Source organism: Cygnus atratus, chromosome 1, assembly GCF_013377495.2.
Source record: "Cygnus atratus isolate AKBS03 ecotype Queensland, Australia chromosome 1, CAtr_DNAZoo_HiC_assembly, whole genome shotgun sequence".
Taxonomy (NCBI): domain Eukaryota; kingdom Metazoa; phylum Chordata; class Aves; order Anseriformes; family Anatidae; genus Cygnus; species Cygnus atratus.
This window is the reverse complement of record NC_066362.1, coordinates 121,125,148-121,140,584: the sequence shown is the minus strand read 5'-3', so window position 1 is coordinate 121,140,584 and position 15,437 is coordinate 121,125,148. Positions and strand designations below refer to the sequence as shown.

Sequence of the window (15,437 nt, the reverse complement as noted above, 5' to 3'; positions counted from 1 at the left end):
AAAATAAATAGCAATTTTCCATACACTTTCTATTTTCAGTTAAGAGAAAGTATGGTTTGCAGCTTTAAAAGGTATTTCCACAAGAAGGAGAGTAGGAAACAATCACCAATAGTAAAACAAAAACTAAAGGATGTCATTGGAAATTACAATTTTTAGAAGTTACTTACGCCTGTCGGTCCCTGTACATCTTGTTAACTTTCTCCCATTGGAAATTAAGCTGAGTCAGCTTGTCTTGTATATTTGCTGCTTCCCTTGGTGTAGCACTTTGCAAAGCTGGTATCTTCTTGCTGTGAATAATATCTATATGACCCTGCAGTCTCCCCAGGCGATCTTTAATGTTCTGTAATATCAAGATTTTAAAAAGAAAAACAAAGCATCAGCTGTAAAAAAAACATTGTTGATAAGCAAAAGAAAGTGGAGAAAAATGTACATTAAGCAACAGCCTGGATAATAATAACAATTTTACAATACAACCAAGGTAGTAATGACCAAATGCCCATCCTTTCTTTGAAGACATTATTAACTCTAGCTGAGAAAGGTGACCGCTGGAGGGGAAGCAAAGTGCTGTTAATTCAGTCACTCATTAATTCCCCTACGACAAGGTTACAACTGTTTTAACCCCATTTCTTCTTAAGAAAGCAGAACAAAGTCCCATTTTACAGGCTCATGTTTAAGAGTGTTTTTTAATTATTTGCTGTTTAGGCTCTTCTTTTGTACTTGTTTCAGCAGATATTACAGAGAAGTCAAAGTTACAGCATGAGAAAAGTAGCTTATCAGGTATCACTGTTTTTGCCTCTTGCTGGATATTCACAACCCAACATTTGCCATTCTTTAATGGGTCCTTTATTCCTATTAATACCCAGTTCTTTGTGTTTCAGAGTAAGACAAAATAGTCAACAGTATTCCTTCATAACTGCATAATGCCATCTGTTGGAAAACCAAGGAAGAAAAACTGAATTTACTTGGGGCCCTTAACATCTTTAAAGTGTATGGAAACATTCAAATTTTCATACTTTGTCAATGGCCATTCATTAGCCAACTATCAATCCACTCACTTCCATGACTGAATTACACAGATTTTCTTTATTTTTTTCCTCTATAAACAATATGTAAATGTGTTGTGCATTTTGTGAACTAGGTGGGGTTCAACATCTCTCTTTCTACTAAATCTTTTAAAATCATTTGAATGACTGAATTTGTTGGAAAACTCATTGCTAAGCAAAGGTATTGTCATAAACTATGTACTGACTTCACTATAAAGCATTAAATGTAACAAGAAGTCATCACCAGAGACTTTCTTCTTGTGAATCCATATTTATGTAATGAAGTCCTTAAGCAGAGGATTTCATGATACATTTCAGTCTACCATGAACACAAGCACAGTTTGGTACTTCTATGATTTTCTTGTTCTTTACCAGAAAGAAGATACAAATATATTTTGGATCAACCAAAAACCACGTTACATACGCTTACCTTTCAATCTCATATTATAAATACTAAAGCCAGAGAAACAACTGATGGTTTTGAAGGAAAAACATGTCTTTTATACAATTTATACAGCTGTCATATTAATACTATGTTACAGTCCTGGTCACATACAACATATATAGCATTACCATATTATATTACCATATTATATATTACCATATTACCATATGGTAATATATATTATATATTATATATATATATATATTATATATATATATATTATATATATATATAATATATATTATATATTACCATATTACCATATTATAGCATATATAGCAAAATGAATGCTTCTGAAATGCATGTTAATCATTCATTCTTTAAAACTTTTAATTTCTGTTTCTTCCAGGTGTCCTCCTCTGGTCTCAGTGCCACAATGTATATGATACTTGTTTTAGGGGTTTTGTTTTTCTTTCTATGGTATTTCTGTTTGGAAGTAAAATGCTTTCTTCCAGATTATTCAAGACATCCATGAAAAGAAAGAACATGTCAAATCTGGTAATTTCCTTCAGCAAATCAAAAACATTTCCTCACTAAAATGAACTCCATTCTTTTGAAAAGCTCTGGGCATTGTTCCTTACAAAGCTGAACTTCCCATTATATATCTTGCTGCACGAATAAAATGAAGGAAGGCACGAAAGAATTCAAATAGATGCTTTGGATTGGTGACTGCATCAATCTGTCTCTAGTCTAAAGTTAGACTTCCTTTTTCTGAAGCTTGTAAAGTTAAGACTTCTTCATAATGAAAGGCTAACAACTATGACAATGTAAGCATTTGAAACAATAATTTAGATGGTGCAAACAAAGCTCACCAAAATCTGGACAAAAGTAGACAAATCATCTGATATACCAGTGAGACACTAAAAGCCTCAGATGATACTTCTGGTAGGTATACACAAATAGCAGTGCAAAAATTAATGTCTTCTTATTACATTGTTATAGTATCTAGCTGTTTCTTACCATTCCTGCTTTTTAATGAATTCTTAATACAGGGATGCACATGTCTTGCTGCAATTGCTCCACAAAGAAAGGTATACTATCTGCATAAAAATCTACAGCCATATCCAACTCTTCTCCAACCATTTCTTCTAGCTCCCTAGATTTCGAATGCCATTACCTCTAACTCTTCTATGGTGTCTCCTATTTCTTCCAAAATACATATGCCTCACATTGTATATTGAGAACTTATAGCTAGGAACTTATCAGACCAACTGACGAGTTATTCTTAAGTCTTGCTTAACACAGAAATATTCTTCAGTTGCTGTGCACAGCTCTGCAGCAACTTCGGCCCATAGATAAGGGAGAATGCTGATTTGACAGAGTTATGAGAGGTACAAATTACCAGTCTGTGTGTGAGCTCTTTCACACTACCAGCACTTTCAAAAGGAGGCAGGGATCAATGGATGTTGGGTTATTTCACAGTAAGAGAAAAAAAAAAAAAAAGGAGAGAGAAAGTTATAATCACTGTTTAACAATCTGTTAGTTTGGTGCAACCCCGTAGCTGGAATCTGATAGCTCTATTTCACCATGCAGAAAAATATCAGACTTGGATTTCCCTTGTTAATGAAGAACAGGCATCAGATTTGAAGTAGTATGGGAGAGATTTTGTAGGTTATAATGTAAAAGAAATAGAAGAAAAAAGACCATGAGTATGAATGGGATCTTCCTTAACCCATTGCCATTCTGGTTATTGCAAATGAATCTATCTAAAGAGTCCCTCAGCCATTTTCTCAGAAGATTTCTGACAGATATGGAAAGTCTGCACTGATCTTTTTTGTTGTTGTTATTGTTGTTTTATCTCCATGGGCTGTAAAGGATAAGAATGCTGTAGTTATTGAGGTACAACAGATATCCAGTGTAAGCACACACCATTCAGTGGAGTTATCAAAAAGAAAATAAAAGCTGTACTAAGCATTTACAAACACATATCCCATCATGTTGTTATGCCTTCCCTGTATTTCCACTCAAAGTTATGTCTCAGGCATATAGCTTGGGTTTGATAATACAAATGAAGAACCAAATTGTCTTTCCTTAGTTTCTCCTAGAGGAAGAACCACAGCTACAAAATTCAATTCTGGAAAACAATATATATATATATATATATATATATATATAAAATTTATATGCAGGCTTTCATCTGTTTTAAGTACAACTGAAAAAAAAAAAAAAACTTCTTCGGTGTCCTTCTATTCACCTATTCTGAAGGACAAGACCCCATTTATATATCAGCATTGTACAAAAAGAATGAAATAGAGGTCTGATCCTGCAAAACCTTGCTGAACTCTAGAAGCTGAAGTTCAGAGCACATTCGCCTAACAGCACCTTTTACAGCTAGAAAAAAAGTGCTCAGTTTTGTAATAGTTTGGGTTGTCTCTGTTTATAATATTCCAAAGGCTACAAACTTTCAATTAATACATTTTAAAAAGGTTCTTTTATCTTCTATGATAAAAAGAAAGAGTCTATCAATCACAAATTATAACAATTTAAATGTAGTTTAAAGGTTATTTTTAATTATGTAAACTTGACACAAAGGTTTTTACTTTATCTTTAAGGTTTTCTAGTATTATCAAATAGAAACTGTGGGGGTGTATTCTTTTCTGCATTTGTGGTTTTAATAGTTCTGTTTCAGAAATAATGACATTTGAACTTTAGATCCTGGATATAATGCTCACTTAATACAAAATTAAAGACCACATCCATGTTTTGTATGTTAGAAACATTTTCTTTTTGCTTTTCTCCGTTTTAATGGAATTCACTTTTTAAATATTTTACACACTTTTACTGATATATATTAGTTTAATTTTAAATATTCTAAAATTCCTGAATGAAGTCAATCATGAAACAAACAGTGCTATGCTTAAAGTACAATGAAAGCAAATATAAATTAAGTTAGATGCACAAAATAAATTAAAGTGTTAATAGACAGAGGTGTGAGGAACCTGCTAGCTACTATTTCTAGTCATTATTCCAATATATGATCTTTGGGAAAACTTACCAGCTCTAAACATGTTAACTTTCATGCTTTTTGCACAAAGTTGATAATAAAAGAATCAGCAGCAAACAGTAAAGAACAGTAATTGAACTCATCTAATATATTTCAATAAAAAAAAAACAGAATTAAGTATGAAAAAGGTGTTCAAAACAATATGAACATCTGATAATGTTCAGAAAGGCTATAAAATGTCAATTTAAACCTTAATATGCTTAATGAGATATGGAAACATCTTCAACAGGTCCTACTCAAAAAAAGTAGGATTTTTTTTTTCTTTTAAATACTATGACAAGACATAAATTGCTAGTAAATAAAAAGTGAAAGGTTTACAGTGACAGCAGATTTTTTCACATTACTGTTATTCCCAAAGCAATGAAATTCTATACAATTTGAATTACATTCTTTTTGTTTGGATACGTTGTCTTCTGTCATGTGTTTTCTCTCTGACTCATAAAACATGACATTCAGACAGTAAGACATTTATGATTCACTATTAAGTATCTAGAACTGTTATTTTTCTGGCATAGGAATTTAAATAATGGACCAAGAAATCTATGTTTATATATATCATGTAGCTGACCAAAAAAAAAATTTATAAATATAAAGTTAAAAAAAAAAAAAAGCTTAGGATTCCACATATTCCTAATGCAGAAAAGTTAAAAACCCAGAAGTTTGGAATGTCAGTATTTACATGTCCTGACCTTTCACTTCCATTTACTCCCCTACTCAGAAACCATACCCTGAAGCAAACACCAGGAAAAAAAGCCTGAGTCCCATAAACCCAGATGGAGCATGCTGAGGTTCTGTGACTACATTGTGCACATATAATTAGATTATTGCTGGGAGCTGTGGGAGACCTTACTAAACTGCAAGGTGCTGATCTTTAATAGAGATTATGAAAATAATGATTTCGTGGAGGTGATATTAAATTGGACATTAATTTCATTGTGATGGTAAAAAGTGTAACATGGCACAAAAATTACAATGTGTCAAATTTCACGTCCCTGGGAAATGACAGTTAAAAACACTATACCTAGTGAAGGTTTTTTGGTTAAACTTGAAAAGCAACGTTGTGTTGTTTTGTTTGTTTGTTTGTTTTTGGTTTTGTTTTTCCTCACTATTCACGATTCCCAGAATGTAATAAATATGTTTCTTGAGATCTATAAAAATGAAACAGCAGAAATGCAAGAGAGACATTCAGCAAAGGAAATTGCAGCCCTGTTGATTGAAATATAGTGTAATTACAAATCTTTGTGTATTATATAGGGAATATCACACAACTTCTGTAACAATGCAGTATAAAAAAACTGATATCAAGTAATTCAAAATCTATTTCCTTTCACAAACAATATATTACTCATAGTATAAACAAATAACCAGTGATGTCACTATAATTAAAAAAAAAAAAAAGTTTGAAGAATGACCTCCCATACCTTTTCTTCCACTATGCTCCTTGTCACCAATTATTGTTGCCTCCATACACATCCTATCAATTTAGTTTCTTCTCATGTACATCTTGTTTACGTGGCTCTGACCTCTATTTTTAACTTCTCAGAATCTTTACTCGTTATTTTATATACTTTCAAACTATTTAATATACTTTTAAAATTAAACTCAACATACACAGCAAAGCTGTACTACTTATTGAGAAACTGGTCCATTCTGAATACCATATTCTAGCTCTTATTACAGAGCACAAGTTGCCTTCTGGACAGTTAAATGCTAAGAAAATATTCTGAACCTATAATTCAGTTCGCCAATCTTACATATCACCATTTTTCCTGTCATTGCTCTGAACCATTGCTTAGCTGCATTTTTTAGAAAGTTAATTCGTTTTAGTTTTTAACCAAACTAAATTCTTGTGTTCATTTTTGTTCCCAATTTACTGCACACTCTTTCCTTTCCCAACATTTAATAACTGCATCAAACAATGGTAGTTTTCATGAAGGTTTTGAGTGTTATCCTAGTAGAAACTGTCTTCTATGCAGAAATTTCACATACAATAAAGTTGCGGCACAGAAGCATGGAGCTACTAGGCAGAAGACTAGGCAGAAGCATTTAGACTACAAAAGCTATTGTAAGTTGAACAGTCTTCATGGACAGTCTGAGCTGAACTGAAGCTCTTCCCAGCCTTCTAAAGTACATCTTATATGTTCATCAACTTAACTTCTAACTCTGTGGCTCCTCATTTTTCTTAACAAAGAAACTTTAAAAATATCTGCATAAACTATACCTACTGATTCCTTTTTATTCAGCATTTATGAATTCTTCTGATTCTACTAATGGAGGATTTTTACACTTTTTTTTCTTTTATAGGAACAAAACAAATCAAACACATAAAAGACTCAAACCATCTGCCATCTAGTTAATATGTTTTGGAAATCTCTAATAATGAATTTCATAGAATCATAGAATGGTTTGGGTTGGAAGCAAGACCTTAAAGATCATCTAATTCCGATGACCTTAAAGATCACCTAATTCCACCTCCCACTAGATCAGGTTGCTCAAAGCCTCGTTGCCCCATTCAACCTGGCCTAGAACACTTCCAGGGATGGGATTCAAATTGATTCAAATTCAGTGTATTTGAACCATGGGCATAACAGAGTGTACTGGTATATTAGTAGTAATACTAATATTAAGTGATAGGGAGATACTGGTAATTAAAAAAAAATCATTTTATCCAACAAAATCCAGAAATATTTACAATAAATAAATAAATAAATAAATAAATTTAGGACAAAATCTGAATGCCTCTGTAAGTGACAAAATGTGGTTGTCATTTTATAACCAATTAAAGCAATTAGGCTGTATTTACTATTTTGTAAATCACAGAAATCAAAATCCTTATGAAAATCTGACATCAATGCTCTGAAATAATTGCATACAAACAAGCAAACAAAAATACCCTAGGTTCCTAAAGCTCTGTGGCTGTAAATACTGAAACATATTACACTGCCAAAAAAGGAAAAGGAATGTTCCGTAGGGCCTCTTTATTACTAGTAACTTGAATCCATATGTCCTGAGACATGTGACTTACATTTAGCAAACTGGAGGAAATACTTAAACAAAAATGAGAATGGCAGAAGCCTTGTCTCTGGGATGATTCACACTAAGGAAAATGTTTCCTCCCTTGGCAGCAATCTACCACCAAGAGCAAAAGGTGGCTGGACCTGTGGCATTACTCAACAAACATCATTTGACTTTCTCAGCATAAGATCTTGCACTCAGTGTTCCTTACTCTACCTAAATCTTGGTTTTATATATTCTCAGGCCATGGATAATTAAGGTATTCAATGTTAGTAAACTGAGTATAAGATATATCGGGGGATAAAACTATCAAATATCTCCAAATCTTCCCAAATTATATCCCTTGAATATAATGGAGGCATCATCGTCACAAAAACACATCCACAACTAAAATTTTAATGAGCAGGGAAAAATGTAATTAAATGTTAACATCTGCCAGGCTGCACTTAGGCAGTCAAGTTAACTAGCCTTCTTCTCAGTAAGTCTGAATATCAGCTAATCTCATCACCCCAAGAAGCACTTACTGTGTTTGACATGTTGAAGTAAATAAATAAAAGTAATGTGCCTACATATATTGAAATTGTATACATATATATATATATATTAACCAAGTAGATCAATTTTCTAAACATTAAAATAGAGTAAATGCATTTATTCACTTTAGAATTGATAAATGGCATATTCCTTTATGTTCAGAATTAGTAGCCATTAGAGAGGCATATAATTTCTAATTTATATGTCCAACTTGTGCTTTTGTTTAAAGCAGAGCTGCTATAGACAAAGAAAGACAATACAGCTGACCTTCTGTAACAGAAATCCACAACTGAATGGCATAAGGTGGTCCAAAAAAAAAAAATCAGATCATGTATATATGTGTCTGCACAAACCCATGTATCTCACACTTATACCCCATCTGTCATTCACGTTCAGGAGAATAGCTCCAAGCAGTTAGTTATCAAAAATGCCTTGGGAGACTTTGTAATATGGTTAAGAGAAGTGCACAAAGCTTTAATTTTTAAGAAAAAATAAAAAAAGGATTATAGAAAATCATTAGCAGCTGAAGTGACAGTAGTCTTTGGGGAATGATCCATCTCATTGCTCTTGAAAACAGAAATCTGAGTGCTAGGGACTCAACTCCAGTTCGTTTTCACTACCTGAAATTTGCCTTTACCTGACAGGTAAAGACAACTTTCTGTAAAAATCCAGCTCCTTGGTAGTTCGCACACAAAGCAGCCACCAGCATTGTTTTACTGACATATAGTTAGATAGTGCATTTGATTACACACAGTTCTAAGATACAGTTAATTGAGTTTTACTGAGTTGCAGCAGAAAACTGCAACTGCATGAATGTCATGTTAGTAGATGTTTCTTGATAAGAGTCACCTCGGACACACCAAATATGGATTTCAATATGCAAAAACTCAAATTTACTTTTGGCAATCCGAACATAAACAGAACAATGCTTTACAATTATACAAGTAGCAGATTTTTTTGATATGTGGTGGTTTTTGTACTAATTCCAAAAACAGCAATAGCACAGTTGATAGTAATCATGAATGACTGGAAAATTCCACAAGTTACTTATAATATTAAAATCAGATATGGGTATTATTTCTTTAATAAACTATACTGAAAAAGGGATTATTTTGGCTGTCAGAATCACGGATGCATAATGTTTACATTAAATCTCTGTATCCTGAAATAAGCCACAGTAGGAATCTGTTCAAAAAAGAGCTCTGTCAGTAGATGAAGGGTTATAATTACCACACAAAGGCAAAAAGAAGAGAAAAAAAAATCAGAGCATGAAAATACCTATATTTAAGAAACAACAGCAACAAACAACCCAATTTTTAACTAACTAAATAAAGAGTTGACTCAAAATACACATGAGAATGAACTAGAACAAGAACTATTACAATGATTATGCAAGGAGTTACATACATAAGAAACCTCTTTCTCAAAGAACCAGATGGCTTTCCATATTAAAACTATTACATAATTTTAAAATATTATAGCTAAATGTAGAATCATATTTTACAATACAATGTTCCTGCCAAAATTAAGAAGATTAAAAAAAAACACAACAGCCTGGTTGTAGGCCTTACTGCAGATTTGCAATGTTAACTGTTGAGTAAGTAGCCTCATAAAATAAGCGTTTTGAATTCACAGTTAACATAGTTAAGTAATGAATAGGCATGACTATGCTGTGACTAAAACACCAGTTCTTAATATGAAATTCTACTAAACAGTTTCTCACATATGGCTATAAATGCAAATTAGATTTCCTAAGTTCCAGATAGACTGTTTCATGTTAGTGCACTCATTTTTGCTATGTGTTAGTAAACAGAAGTAGGTTTGAGATTTAATTCTCAAGTTAATAAATTTCTTTATTTCAGTGTACACATATCACACTAAATAATCTGGAATTTGTACAAGCTTACACGAGATCATCACCACACAGGAAACCTCTAGTGTAGTAAAAGTAATGTAATTTATTTTCTAGAACCAGATTAACTTGAATAAATGCAAATTTTCATTTTTTCATTTTTTCATTTAACTTTCAGGGAGCATTTGGAACATCCAGTGCCAGTACAGATAATTAGCTAAACTCTTTGAGCTGTCTCCCCTATGAAGGTATTTTATCCTTGCACTCGATCATATCTTGAAATCTATTGTAATTACAATCAATGCTATATGGGGAAATCAGAGATTATGAACACAGAACTAGCATGAAATTCCAGAGAGTTATATTGTTAAAAAAAAAAAAAGTCTTGCCTCCAATTTGAAATGAAACATCACCATTGTTAGCAGACAAAAATACCATAATGTTTGTGCCTGTAGCAAAACTTGTCCTATTTTAGGAGCATCTCATTAAGTCCAATATATTAATTTTTCGATCTATGAACTGTGATTTCCCATATGATCAAGTGGAGTTTCATCTCTGACAGAACTGTAATATTTAAATTGTTTCTTAAATAATGTAAATACAGTGATGAACAAGTATGTTAGGTATGTATGTATTAGGACATACATAACAGAGCTTTTAATAGGATAATAGAAATATTGCAATTGCTGACTTTATGAGATAAGGAGACAAGACCTGGTTTCTCTATTTCTCCCACTCACTAAAACTTGCTATGAAAAGAACATTCCTAGAAGCTGGTTTCAGCAGATTTACTAAATATGCCCATAAAATCATTACAATTTACTAAATGTTAGCAGTTACAAGATTTTGGCTACAAATAATCATATTTTGCTATTTTACATCTCTTTGACATAAAAAGTCAGTATTAGAATTATCTTTGACAAATAATAAAAGCATTTTTTAATTTGTATTTGATATTTGTCCTATTAGATTTCAGGTTTAACTTGACTGATTTCAAGCAATCAGTTTTAAGTCTTACTATACACATTTACTTTGCAGAAAAATGTTCAAAGCAGTTAACACTGAAAGGTTCTTGTAAATAAACCTATTTTTCCTTTTAAGGATTAATTAAAATGGATCATTTCTGAATGGGAGTGAAAAAAAAATCACAGTTTTAAAACACAGAGCTATTTGTGACAGCTTTGTTATTTGATTCATGCAAATCTGTCAGGGATAAAAATCAACTACAATTTAATTTCAAACCTTTTCCAAACAACTGCTGAACAATTTATGCACTACTTTTCTATTTTTACTGCAAGATAATGACAATGATGAATGCTTTTACTTGGAAATAAATATTCATTAAGCATGCTCAGATCAAAACTATACCCTTCCAAAAGCCCACAAATGTGTGAGAACCATTTGCCTTTTCTAAGAGATTTATTTAGGAGAAAGATGGAAATGTTCCCACAAATGCATCTCGTAACAATTTCAGTTAAATTAAACCTATGACAATACTTACTTCTAACCTCAGTAATCAATATTATTAAAGTTGGTGTCAACCCTAATAATACCTAATATATGTGGGTAAACAACAGATTACTTATGGATGTAAATCAGACAAAGGTGGCTCAAATGTAAAGCATTAAAAAGCACTAATCAGAAGTCAACTGCCAGTAAATTGCTTGATGTAGGTCACTGTATTTCCAGCTCATCTAGTAATGAACATAACAAGTTTATAGACAAGGACCAAGTGGTAGCTTATTAGGTATGATTTACACGTTCTATGACTTTTTTTTTTTTGGGGGGGGGGATGCATGAGTCATTCTATTGAGAGTAATTATTTTAAATGAAGAATGACAATAACATTGGCAGATTGTATGTTCTAGAAATTAACTTGGGATAGTCAATACTCATAATCCCTTTAATCTACTGGTACTAAATCAGAAGACGTAAAAGGAATAGTCTGCTGTTACTTCACACAATCCTATTATCAGTTATATTGTTTCCCTTGCTCCAATATTTCACTGCTATGCTTCACTGGATGAGCTATACTGTCTTGGCTAGGGAACTGAGAACACCTTAATTTTTGAGAACTAATAAGCATAACTATATCTGTGTGCATGTTCATGTATACACACACGGATGCGTAAAATGTATAGGATTTATAGAGATATCTATACAAAAACTATAAATGGGCACTTCGAATGTCCTTACCAAAGCCCCTATTCCAATTCTTCCTAAAAGCTTCTTTCAGACACGACTGTGGAAAAATTCTAGCCTCTCTAGGCTAAAGTTTCCTTTTGTTAAAAACTTTCCTTCCCCAAAATTATCACAGAAAAATGGAAATGTGGTCTCTTCATGCTGGATGACAATTTGAAATTTCTGTAAATATATGCAGAAGTTGAACATGATTTTTTACAAGGCTTCACTCACAAGCATTATTCTGCTGAAGCAGATAACTCATTCACCTACTTAGGCTTACAGCTTTAATCCTGTTCTCATCTTAAGCCATTCTGTGTTGGAAAAATTCCACCAATTTCAAGGGATTTCACTTTTACAAGTAATGAAGAAACTAGACAGTGATATTTAAAGTTATATTAACAATACTGAATTAGCTTTTTCTTAACTACAATAGCTATCTACTGGCCAGTATTTTCTGTCTGGTTAATTAAACTCTTAACGATTGCACAGAATATATTCCCAGTTACACTGCAAGCTAGCATGCAATGAAACAGCTGAATTTTACTTGGTTTTGCTTCTTTTTCAAAGAAAAAAATAAAGCTGCCTAAGACTGGGTGTGGACAGGTTTCAAGCACTTACTAATTACTTTAAATTAAAAACACACACACAAAAACAAAACAAAACAAAAACACTTGAACTACAAATTTACAATTTTAAATATATAACTGCCTCTCTCTGTCCTTTGTTCCACTCCTTCACTCAGGGCCTTGCTTTGAAGATACCTTAATGCTACTGCTTTTCTTACAAATGAAAAGATCAAAATAAATGAGTCCACCAGTGTCTTTACATTTCATACCAATGTGTCTTCACTTATAAACATCCATATATGCACACATCACAGAGGGGCTGAGTACTTATAAAAGGATATATATAAGAGTGAGCACAGGCTACCAATATACAGAAGCCCCCACATCACAGAAACATACCACTGTAAAGAAAATTGTCTTACCTTGAGACACTCTTCTTGTCTCAAGAGATCCTCATAATCCTTAACCTGCAGAACAGGAGAACTAAGGTGTTCTTCTACTTCAGACAAGGCTTGCAGAAGCTGAAGGATCTCTGCCAGGTATGTAGAAGGCACATAAGTGGTTTCCACAGTCATACTTTCAGTCATCACAAAAGTTGTATCTTCATGAACTGTTTGCTAGTATAGATATACAACAAAATGCTTCCTTTAGTTTCTCAACACTACACAAATTTATAATTTAATGCAATTTCCAGTTCACAATTAAGAACCAATTAAAATAATTTATAAAGCCAAAAGAAGGAATTATTTGAGTTTTTTTTTTACATAGATCGCTAACATTTCACTAGTTTATTTGAAATAGCAGGTACTAAATTAATCCATGCAAAAGTATGCAATCTTTTCTTCTCTTGCTCTTTTTCCAAGGAAATGAAGATAAAAAACACAGAAGTACTCTGAGATTATGGTATTACTAAGATTTAGTGCTCTTTCATTTTAAATTTTCACACCTCTTTAAGAATCTGTCCTTCATTATAGAAATTCCATGCATGAAAAGTACTAAGTCATTTCAAAGTGTCAAATAAAATAATGACTCATATAATAGATATACGTTCTTAAATAACATTCAATACAAAACAACTAGATCAACTAAGCACTTACAGCACTATACCTCTTTCTTCAAACAAGAAAGTATAATACGGAATTTCATGATTTGAATGGTCTTAAATGAATCAAATTCCAAAAGAAAGGAAGTTCCAGCAATACACCTCCTCAGGAAATTAAATTTCCTTTTTTTTTTTTTTTTTTTTTTAAATCTGTAATCTGGACAAATGAACTAGACGCCCTATCCTGAAAGCACATGCATACACCAAATGTAAAGAGGTCCCAGAATATTTTGGTTCTGATACAATAGAGAATTGGTCTATAGCATTTGGAAAGATATTGACAAATAAGGTGACAAAACAGTAACAGTAAATTCTCTGTATTTATGATTTGATGTGTTTGTGGATCATAGAAAAAAAATAAATAATAATACCAAAAAGTGTGCTTGGAGCTTCATTTAAATAAGCTCCAACTAGATAATCACCTTCATCTCCATTAGAAAAGGTAAAAATTTAAAATATAAACTCTGCTTTTGATAAGCATAGGTTATTATTTATTTGTTTTATCACAGCATATAGGATTTCTAATGTGGGACCAAGATTGATTGGGATTGATGCCTGCCTTCTCAAAACTATAAACTTTACTTGTTGAGGACCACAGAGAATTTTTACAAGCAATCATTGATAAACATTATCTTAAAATCATATTACTTAGATGTTCCAGTCCTAACAGAGACGATAATGCATTTTGGAGTACTGTATGTGAAACACAATGGTCCATGGCCCTGGAGAGAACAGCCCTGTCCATCCTTTCATGGATTCTCCTCTCAGTTACCAGTCTTAGTCACTTCGTTCTTCAATTTTCTTTAAAGAGTCTTAATATATGCACTCACACACTCAAGATGATATATGCATATCACAAATAAAGTCCATGAAGTTATCTCTAGACTTGTGTTATTCTGCTGCATTTTCTATGCAAATTTAATTGCTCTGCTTACATTCTTTTAACTAAATGACTGTCTCAGGACATCTGCTAACACTGAAAACTCTCTAATTAGTATTATATCACTACTATCATTTTATTATTTAAAACAAATTGCTAAAAATAAAATAAAATGCCCCCACTCGTGTTTCATGAATAATGCTCGGCAACAATAACAGTTTACTCCAGTTAACCCAAAGGAAAAAAAAATGTTCTAATTGATTAGATAATGGGAGATTCTCAGCAGGCCACTGAGGCGTACAGTGATAAATTTTCATTCCTCAAGACTGTGCTGGGACAATTCTACATGCAGTAAAGAACTTTAGATCCACACAATGAACAGTTTAACTACAATTTTGTTTTCCTTTTTTGACTGAGAAGACAGAATAATTATATTCACAGTTATTAAAAGCATGGTAAGGGTGCAAGGTTAGTCACTAAGGTTACATAAATATGTAAACTGTAAAAAATAACAATAAAAAATAATTAAATTCTACAATTGTATTTGCTTAATCCCTTTTTAACCTGAATTTAGCCTAAAACTCTGTATACATCTTGTATACATATAATAACTGTTTACATAAAGTAAAATCTGTGCCTTCTTGCTCTAAATAATTATTGAAATCAGACAGAAATCAAGCAGAAATTTGATGTGTGAGCACTTCACAGAATATCATGTCTGATTAGTTACAGTAGCACCAAAACTGGGTTTCTTTCCACCACTGCTACAAACAAGTGATAGAAAAGCACTGTTCCAGGCAAAATTAGTTAAA

The 15,437-nt window shown here is 32.4% G+C and overlaps 1 protein-coding gene across 1 annotated transcript in view; it reads right to left on the bottom strand.

Annotated features, from left to right (window-relative positions):
• DMD (dystrophin) overlaps window positions 1-15,437 on the bottom strand; it is a 1,075,555-nt gene that overhangs the window by 627,240 nt on the left and 432,878 nt on the right. Inside the window, 2 exon segments of the mRNA XM_035542302.2 lie at window positions 168-340; window positions 13,066-13,260. Coding sequence (XP_035398195.1) covers window positions 168-340; window positions 13,066-13,260 — 368 coding nt within the window.